We start from the raw sequence: 10,363 nt of genomic DNA on the forward strand, positions 1-10,363 counted from the left end.
CTGCGGGATGCTCCGTACTCGGAGGTGTGGCATGTAAACGGAACTTGGCTTTTGATTGGTTCGCACCTCACGTTCCCGGAACTCAGGGCGTCACGCGAAGGCTGAAGGGAGTGTGGCCGCCGCTCTTGGGGACTGCTGCGCGGCGGGCGGCTCCGGGATCTCCGGGATCTCGGGGAGCTGACATGCCTCGGTATGCGCAGCTGGTCATGGGCCCCGCAGGCAGCGGGAAGGTGAGGATTTGGCGGAAGAAGGAGAGAAAAGTAGGAGCTCATGGGAGGCAGGGAGGTTCGGGTCCAGAGGAGGCGACCGGCGGGTGTTTGTACTGGGGACCCTGAGACCCTGGGCAGCTCCCTTCTGCAGTCTGGGCTTCGGTACCCTGTTCGTTGTTGTTTTGAAAGGAGAGGAGTGATAGTTGCTAATACTTAGTTTTATACTTAAGCCCCAGATACTGCGCTGAACACCTCCTTTGTTTCCACAACAACCCTCTAAAATAAGCCCTATTAATCCGGCTGTACAGATAAGGGAAATGAGACACGGAAAGGTTCTTTGCTCGGGATCACAGCTAGTAAGTGGCGGCTGGAATCCAGTTTTTTCACTTATATATTTTTATTGACTTCAGAGAGGGAGAGACAGAAACATCAGTGATGAGAGAGAATCATTGATGGGCTGCCTCCTGCACGCCCCCAACTGGGGATGGAGCCTGCAAGCTGGCCACGTGCCCCAACCAGGAATCAAACCATGACCTTCTGGCTCATAGGTCGATGTTTAACCGCTGAGCCACACCAGCCGGGCTGGAACCCAGTTTTGTCTAATCCGGCCCTGTCTGGCTCCCAGGGATCGGTGAAGGCCTAGTTTTGTCCCTAGCAGACACTGCCCAGGGCGTAGCGTCCTTGTCGGGGTGCAGGGGGTAACATTACATTGCTGTTGCTCTGACCACTTGAGCCCTGTGACATTACAGAGTACTTACTGCGCCACCATGGTCCAGCACTGTGAAGCCCTCAATCGGTCTGTCCAGGTCGTGAACCTCGATCCTGCAGCAGAACACTTCAACTACCCCGTAATGGCTGGTGAGTCCCGAGCAGAGCTTCCCCCTCCTTCAGGAAAATTAGGGGGGTGAGGAGGCCGGGAGTGCTGGCTGCTCGGCACAGAAGCTGAAATATTATTATAGTCCAGTCCCCTGGTTAAATGGTGAGCAGCATGAGGCTGAATGTCATTTAATGACATCCATTTATGTCCAACAGTATCGTTTCTCGTGGTTTCTTAGGTACTAAATTCAAGTAAGTAGGTGCCTTCCTCCCTACCCTTCCCTTCTGTACTTTCCATGCTTAGTGCTGCTACGGTGAATCAGGTTTACTGCTGATCATACTCTGAGTGAGCCCCCTCAGTGCTGCTGTGGTTTTTTTTTTAACTCCTTTAATTTATTCATTCAAGTGTCTGTGGAACAAGACATACTATTCCTACTTTTGTGTACCTTTTAGTCAGGGAGATAAGCTATAAGCAACACGTTACAGATTGAGATAAAGACTGCCAGTAGGCTGATTAGAGGGAATAACTAGAGGAGATTGCTTTAGGTCAGTGATGGCGAACCTAAGACATGCGTGTCAGAGGTGACACGTGAACTCATTTTTTTGGTTGATTAAATGGCATTTAAATATAAATATCAAAAATATAAGTCTTTGTTTTACTATGGTTGCAAATATCAAAAAATTTCTATATGTGACACGGCACCAGAGTTAAGTTAGGGTTTTTCAGAATGCTGACACGCCGAGCTCAAAAGGTTCGCCATCACTGCTTTAGGTAGTGTAGTCAGGGATGGTGTCTCGGGAGGAGAGGATATTTGGGCCCAGATCTAAAGATGGCAATATGCTCATCAAGCTGGGGAAAGGCTTTCTAAAATGAGAGCACATCAAGGTCAATACATAGCCTTAGAGATGGAAAAGGGTTTGATTTATTCCAGAAAAATCAAAGATATTGATGAGTTGGAGCATAATGAGTGAAAGAAAGTGGGTAGGAGCTAGTAGGAGATGAGAAGTTTTGGTTTTATCCTGTGTTTTGTTTTTTGTTTTTTTAACTTATTTTTATTAACTAATTAATCTGGTGGATCCAACAGAATTTGTTTCAACACTGTTTTGTTTTGTTTTGTTAATCCTCATCCAGGGATATTTTTTCCAGTGATTTTTAGAGAGAATGGAAGGGATGGGGATAGACAAAGAGAGTGAAACATCAACGTGAGAGAGAGATAGATCGATTGGTTGCCTCCCACATGCACCCCAACCAGGGCCAGGATTAAGCCTGCAACTGAGGCACGTGCCCTTGACCAGAATCAAACCCAGCATCCCTCAGTCTGCAGGCCGACGCTTTATCCACTGAGCCAAACCAGCCAGGACTATACTGTTTTCTTATTCTGTTTGGGCTGCTGTAACAAAATGCCATAGGTGGAGACTTACAAAAAATAGAAATGTATTTCTCACACTTCTGGAGGCTGGAAGTCCAAGATCAGGATGCCCGCACGGTCAGGTTCTGGTGAAGACCCAGTTATATTCTGTAGGCTGCCAACTTCTCCCTGTGTCCTCACATAAGGGGGTGAGGGATCCTTAGGGCCTCTTTTATAAGACCCCTCATGACCCTAATTACCTCCTAAAATCATCGCCTTGGGCTTTAGGTTTTGAACATATGAATTTGGGAAGGACACATGTATTGAATCTCTAGCACTTGTTAGCGATGGAATGCCATTATGGGTGTTAAGCAGGGGAGAGGGTTGGCATCTGGTTTATGTTTTTAAAGGTAACTGGCTCTCGGATGACAGATGGACTCTAGAGGGTCAAGAGTAGAAGCGGGGGCCAACAGTACAGCTATTACAGTTGTCCCAACTTGGCATCAGATGTTATTCCTGGGAAAGTACGTGGGAAGATATTAGCCACATGCATGGGGCTGTGAGTGAGGCACAGTTCTCTGGGAACAGAGATTGTAGGTTTGAACACAAAAATAAAAACCTACCGTAGATAGTTAAAAATACTGATTTCCAAAAATTAGTAATAGAAGAGAACCATGCATATACCAGAATTCTTTGAGCTGCTGCTATAGGTGATTTAGCTATGTTATCTCATATAGTCCTCATCCTTCTACACTAGGATATATGATTTGTACCCCATCTGTAAATACGGAAAATGAGGCATAGGAAGGTTAAGTAGCTTCCTTGGGCTCATTGTGTTAAGAAACAGTAATTGGTTTTCTTGGTTTGTTTGTTTTGTTTACTGGTTATAGGATACTTAGTGTATATTCCCATCGTTCAAAATGCAAAAGGTACAAAAGAGTAAATGTCTCTCCCAGCTCTGTGTCCCAGCAGTCGGCTGCTCTCGTAAGAGGCAGCCAGTATTGCCACTTTCTGGGGTGTGTTTATCCATAGAGAATCTATGCATATAAAATCAAAGATGCATATTATTATGTACATATCATGAGTCTTTGTGTCTTTTTTTTTTTTTAAACACAAACAATGGATTCTTTTTTTATTTTATATTTTATTGATTTTTTACAGAGAGGAAAGGAGAGGGATAGAGAGTTAGAAACATCGATGAGAGAGAAACATCGATCAGCTGCCTCCTACACGCCCCATACTGGGGATATGCCCGCAACCAAGGTACATGCCCTTGACCAGAATCGAACCTGGGACCCTTCAGTCTGCAGGCCAACGCTCTATCCACTGAGCCAAACTGGTTAAGGCCAAACGATGGATTCTTACATGGACTTCTATACCTTACACTTTTCACTTAACAGTGTAACTAGGAGATTGGGTCATAATCAAATACTTGAAGAGCTTTTCCTTTTTTATGGCTGCATAGGATTCTATTGTCTGGCTATTCAATAATTACTTCCCACAGACACTGCTATAGGGAATAACCATGTACAGAAACAATCTTATATTTGTGAGTTTTTATAAAATGGTTAATTATCACTTGTGAGGAGGACCGTTTTCAAATGGATGTGCTTCTCTTCCGGGGCCTGCCTATCCTTTTCAGACATCCGGGAACTGATCGAGGTGGATGACGTGATGGAGGATGATTCTCTGCGGTTCGGTCCCAATGGAGGATTGGTGTTTTGCATGGAGTACTTCGCCAACAATTTTGACTGGCTAGAGAGCTGTCTTGGCCACGTAGAGGATGACTACATCCTTTTTGACTGTCCAGGTGGGTGAGCCATTTGAATGTGTCATTTTCCTCACAGTCATGCTGGTTCTGTCCTCGGTAGGAGAAAGTGCAGTGCGCATTTGTCACTCTGAATTATACAGATTGCAGTAAGGTATAAAGCTCTTATTCATCGGCTCTACTCATTCATTGAGTTTACTGAGTGCTTAACTTTGTACACTGAGAATACCATAGAGAACCAGGCAGCCATGGTCTCTGCCCTGGTGGAGCTCACAGTCAAGTGGCAGTGCTAGACAGTATAAACAAAAATCACCCAGATGTTACTTAATATTCCTTTGTGACAGGAATAGCATAGAGCAGCGGCCACCAACCAGTGGTCCATGGGGTCCGAAAGGTTGGCGACTGCTGGCATAGACCATCACACAGCAGGGAGGTTAGAGGACGCTTTGATCCAGTGGCCTGTAGGCTGGGCCATAGCCCGAAGGTGAGGGAGACTGGTCCATGCAAAAGTCACAGCATGGTGTAGGCCTACGGGCAGGAAGGAAGGAGGTGGGTTTGAGGCACCAAAAAGGCTGTTGTGGCTGAAGCACACAGTGCACACAGGGAAATGTTGTGAAGTGAGGCTGGTAGGGGAGAGAGGAACGCATATGACTTGTTAAGACAAATTGTGAATTTCAGACTTGAGCTTAACTGAGCTTTGATCATAGGTGGCTCTCACTTTTTCCCTCTGCTTTTAATTGAACATACACACACCCACAGAAAAGTTCAGATGTCATAAGTGTTCAGCTTGATGAATATTCCTAAACTGCAATACCTTTGTAGCACTCGCTTTTTTATTTTTCCTTTTTTTTAAAAAATATATTCTTATTGATTTTTTTTACAGAGAGGAAGGGAGAGGGATATTATTTTTCCTTTTATTGAATTTATTGGGTGACACTGGTTAACAAAATTGTAGCGCTTGCTTTTGATGGGCAAAAACTAGAAAGTATGATGAACCTCATGATTTTGTGATTTCTTCAAGAGGCTATAAGACTCCTTAAAATGGAATATATTTCTACCAGGGCTTGACTTCCTTTTTTTGTTGTTGTTGTTGGTTTGTTTTTAATTTTAATTTTTTAAAATATATTTTTATTGATTTCAGAGAGGAAGGGAGAGGAAAAGAGAGAGAGAAAGAGAGAGAAACATCAATGATGAGAGAGAATCATTGATCGGCTGCCTCCTGCACACCCCTACTAGGGATTGAGCCCTCAACCCAGGCATGTGCCCTGACTGGGAATTGAACCGTGACCTCCTGGTTCATAGGTCGATGCTCAACCACTGTGCCACTCCAGCAGGGCAGTTTGTTTGTTTTTTTTAACCATCTTATGGGTAAATTTTTTTTGTATTTTTTAACATTTCCTGATTGTAATAGTCTTGCAATTTTCTTCACGTAGGTCAGATCGAGTTGTATACGCATCTGCCTGTGATGAAACAACTGGTCCAGCGGCTAGAACAGTGGGAGTTCCGAGTCTGTGGAGTTTTTCTGGTCGATTCACAGTTTATGGTGGAGTCTTTTAAGGTTTGAGGATAAATCTGTTGTTGATATTTCAGTCATGGGTGCAAGCAGATGACAGTCTCCTTTAATCATTGTGTGATTCCGGACATTTCACAAACTATACTCTAGAGTTACTTTGTATCCCTTATAAAATTATTATAATAATGTATTTTCACTTTAGATGGTAAATTATGATATTATATGGAGAACTACTTACTGAGAAAAATGAGGCAGGTGCATATTATGTATGTGCATTTTTAATTTCCTGAGGGCTGTTTGTCTAGTTTATGAACTGTCTGAAACTTTATTTCTCATTAATAGCTCTTAAGGAATTTTTTATGGGAAAGAAGGTTAAAGATATGCTCTAAATTGAGATTTGTGACCACCACAGATTAAATCTACACCTTTTTTCTCCTCACCTTCGGAAACCAAGGGTCAGCCCTCTGATTAGTGGACTGTCCTTTCTTAAGGATCAGTGTTTCTTTGATTGAGGCCAGTTCTGCTCCAGTGAGGCACAGAAGCCTCTCTTTCATGCAGAGACCAGGGAACTTTGTTGGCACCTGTTGATTTATCTTCCCTTTCCTGTTTCCTCCTTCAGTTTATTTCTGGCATCTTGGCGGCCCTGAGCGCTATGATCTCTCTAGAAATTCCACAAGTTAACATCATGACGAAAATGGACCTGCTGAGTAAGAAAGCTAAGAAGGAAATTGAGAAGTGAGTTCATGGCCTCCACTACAATCAGATCTCAATTGCAGAGATGAATCTTCTAAGCTTTATTTACATGTGAGGTTCTGTCTGTCTGTAAATTGGATTTCTTCTTCCTTTTATTCATCAGTCTCTTTCTCACTTTTAAAGGTTTCTAGATCCAGACATGTATTCTTTATTAGATGATTCCACAAGTGACTTAAGAAGCAAAAAATTCAAAAAATTGACTAAAGCTATATGTGGACTGGTAAGCAGGTTAAATTTTTGTTGTTGTTTTTTGTTATTCTTTTTTTTTTTTTATCACCAGTTTATTTGTAAACATAGTATATGTGTCAATAATCAAATTGACAACACTTTATACATTTCATATTTAATATCATACCAGAAAACAATCCACTGTACTTAGTTACAATTTTGGTACTTTAAAAATCTTTAAATACAAACTGTATTTGAAACACTGAACATAAAAGAGAAAGATAACAAAAAACTAAATACATCAAATAAAAGAAACCAATATTTAAAAAAAAAACACCACAAAATCATCTGATTACATACTTAAAAGGGAGGAAATCAGATGATCATCTTTTTTTAATAACAAAGTTTCGGCTCTTTAGACCCACTTGAGAGGTGAAATTGTGTCACACAAAATTCCATGTCCTTCCTGATATCTTTTTTCTCTTAGTTTCCAAGGAATGTTTGCCATGGTTTAAGCTACATTACAGGGGGAAAGAAATGGGAGGTAGCGAAAGCCAATGAAATTACTTTAAACATCTGCAAAAAAATTATTTCACAAATCATCTTTGGCAAATAATAAAGTCTATATTTTACATTTACCTTTTTGTTGAAATGGATCAATACTTATAAGATTTAAGAGATGCATCTTTACATGAGTTAAAATATAAATGAGACAAAGCCAGATTCATAAAGCAAAGCACAAAGGAGCCTGCACATTTTGCTAACAGTTCTAAAATGCAGACCGCCTGCCTGGCTGCCCAGGCTAGTGGTGGTTAGTGGTTAGTGCGCCAGGCTGTGCACCAATGTTTTTTGTTATTCATCGATGTCCAGTCAGTGGCCAACATTACGGAAAGCACAATCCAGTCCTACTTGCTTGCAATGGGGAGGTGGTGGTGACAGGCTGTGGGCTGGCCAGTCAGCAGTTTAATTTTTTTTTTTTTTTTTTCATTTTCCCCCCCACAGTTTAATTTAGAAGCAGTTATTGGTGATAGCCAGTAAATTAGCTGACATGTCCATTATCCCAAGCCATTTTGGGAATTCAGAACTGTCTGTGCCCTGTTGAAATTTCCAGTGGTTGTTGAATTCAGATAAATGCCTATGAAACAGTATCTAGTTATGTAGTAAGTTGAGTGTTCTGGTAAGTCAGACCAGAAAAATGAATATTGATTTTCCGTTTTGTCTCTGTCTATCCAATGATAAATGGTTATAAACCTCAAATATATAAGTTGAAAATTAAACATATTGCACAGTTTCAGAATGACCCTTTCTGAAATCTCCAACTTACAGATTGACGACTACAGCATGGTTCGATTTTTGCCTTACGATCAGTCAGATGAAGAAAGCATGAACATTGTATTACAGCATATTGATTTTGCCATTCAGTATGGAGAAGACTTGGAATTTAAAGAACCAAAGGTAATTTCTGGTTTAGGGTATTTATTGGCTTTTAGTAAAAATGTTTGCCGGCACTCCTTGATTTCCTGCGTAATCCAGAAACTCAAATTAATTTTTGCCTTAGTGGTGGCAGTAACCTAGGCTTCTCTGGTGACTCCTGAAATTGACTCCTGAGCTCAAAGAGCAATATCAGTTTTACTCTATTTTTTATTGAGACACTATTACTGATTTATGTTTCTTAGTGCTCAGAGCTTGGGATAGATGCAAAAAGGAGGTAAAATCCTATTGAATTTGGGCTGCCCTCGCATAGGTCAATAGAAAGACTAAGGATAGTTTTCAGTAGGGTATTAGCACAGTAAGATAGCTGAGAACTGGTGTAAGAAATGCTTCTAGTCCTGGCTTCTGTGACTCAGTGTGTTGGAATGTGGTCCCATGCATGGAAGGGTCATGGATTTAATTCCCAGTCAGGGCACATACCTGAGTTGCAGGTTTTAATTCCCTGTCAGTGTGCATATGGGAGGCAACTGATCAATGTTTCTCTCTTGCATAGATGTTTCTCTCTCTGTCTCTCTCACTCTCTTCCTCTGTCTTTCCCCCTCCCTCTGTCCCTACCTTTCTTCCTCTTTCCCCCCTCTCTAAATCAATGAAAATGACTTCAGGTGAGGATTAAAAAAAAGAAGAAAAATAGAAAGGGAGTGGACTGACTATTCTTGGGGGAGAAAGGGGTGTGGGGGATGGGGGAAGAGACTGGACAAAAATCGTGCACCTATGGATGAGGACAGTGGAGGGGGGTGAGGGCGGAGGGTGGGGTGGGAACCAGGTGGAGGGGAGCTATGGGGGGAAAAAAGAGGAACAACTGTAATAATCTGAACAATAAAGATTTTTTAAAAAGGAAGAAGAAATGCTTCTAATGAGATATAAACACTTTAAATATTCTTTCAGTTATGCCTTTTGTTACTATTAACTATTACCTATGTGCAGCACCAGGAGCTGGCACTGAGTGTTAGCTCCTTACAGAGCATTACCTGAAAAATACGTAAACACATACTATGTCTAACTGAGGGGAAACCAATGTATTTTCTCTTTTGTGTTTCCTTTTGTGTCAGGAACATGAAGATGAGTCGTCTTCTATGTTTGATGAATATTTTCAAGAACATCAGAATGAATAAAGAGTTTATTAACATGTAAATGTATATATGCAAAGAGCTTGTGGCTGAACCGGCAAAATATTTTTCTCAAAGGATGCAATACTAAAAAGCTGCTTATTTTAATGAAAAAAATAATACTTGGCTCTTTATCAACAGCACACCTGAATCAAGTTCTTGGTTATTCTGAAACTGCTGCTGTTTAAAGTGGAATCTTTTAGTGTTATATTTTTACTAAGCATCAGTTTAGATCAGGGGTCCTCAAACTTTTTAAATAGGGGGCCAGTTCACTGTCCCTCAGACCGTTGGAGGGCCGGACTATAGTTTAAAAAAAAACTATGAACAAATTCCTATGCACACTGCACATATCTTATTTTGAAGTAAAAAAACAAAACGGGAACAAATACAATATTTGTATTTGCATATGGCCTGCAGGCCGTAGTTTGAGGACCCCTGGTTTAGATTTTAAAAGTTGAAATTGAAATTAATTCACATAGATTTGTATATAATGTAAATTAGCTCCTGTGGTACAGTTAAGACCAGTCTACCTTTATTTTTTCTGTTTGGTTTTGTTATTTTTGAAGGTTTTTTTTTTTTTGAGGAGCAGGAATTATTGTAACAAAATATGTATATCCAAAGGTGAAAATCTGTAGAATATAGGTAAAACCATTGTTTATATGTATTCCAAATTTCTACATTGAAAATGTATTATTTGTATAATTAAAACATGAAAAGTGACTAATTTTTAAAGATACGTATGTATATAAATAAAAGAAACAGCATTAACCTTTCATTACACTCTTGTTCTCCATTCATAATTTGAAATAACTCAGCCAGGGAAAATTTTTGAATTTGTAAAATTTCCCAAGTAGGAGATGCCAGACACTGGGAATAAAATGGGAGCTTGACAAAACCTTATTCTTTTTTTTTTAAATCCTTATTCTTTGGAGCTGATGTGCTGGGTCCTTGAGATAAACCATAAACAGGGAAGCCTCTGATAAGGAATGGGAAGAAGAAACAGCAATGAAAGGGAAAGTGATAACAGGCTACTTTGGGCTCATTGTCAAAGAAGGCTCCTATTTGACAGGAGACCAAAAGGAGAAGTCAGTGTGGGAACCAGGAGCAAAGTATTCTAGTCTGGGGAACTGGCAGAAGAAATGGGCTAAAGCAGGAATGAACTTGTCTTTTAACATGAGGTGCTTTCTAGT

General features: G+C 40.8%; 1 protein-coding gene across 1 annotated transcript; it reads left to right on the top strand.

Moving 5' to 3' along the window:
* The first annotated feature begins 89 nt into the window (after positions 1–89).
* GPN3 (GPN-loop GTPase 3) lies at positions 90–9,951 on the top strand. Its single transcript, XM_070399334.1, has 8 exons — positions 90–230; positions 959–1,067; positions 4,017–4,184; positions 5,576–5,700; positions 6,275–6,390; positions 6,532–6,628; positions 7,903–8,031; positions 9,117–9,951. Exons 1-8 carry the CDS (start codon positions 183–185, stop codon positions 9,177–9,179), a joined length of 855 nt encoding a protein of 284 aa, XP_070255435.1. The 5' UTR covers positions 90–182; the 3' UTR covers positions 9,180–9,951.
* The last annotated feature ends 412 nt before the right edge of the window (positions 9,952–10,363 follow it).

This window comes from Myotis yumanensis, unplaced genomic scaffold, assembly GCF_028538775.1.
Source record: "Myotis yumanensis isolate MYYU_CA2020_CCGP unplaced genomic scaffold, mMyoYum1.0.hap1 SCAF_19, whole genome shotgun sequence".
NCBI classification, from domain to species: Eukaryota; Metazoa; Chordata; class Mammalia; order Chiroptera; family Vespertilionidae; genus Myotis; species Myotis yumanensis.

Bases quoted from the DNA above. Each gene is read 5' to 3' on its own strand.
- GPN3 (XM_070399334.1), top strand. From the start codon at position 183: ATGCCTCGGTATGCGCAGCTGGTCATGGGCCCCGCAGGCAGCGGGAAG. The intron at 231-958 runs GTGAGGATTTGG...GTGACATTACAG, and splicing joins GCCCCGCAGGCAGCGGGAAG to AGTACTTACTGCGCCACCAT. The intron at 6,391-6,531 runs GTGAGTTCATGG...TCACTTTTAAAG, and splicing joins GCTAAGAAGGAAATTGAGAA to GTTTCTAGATCCAGACATGT.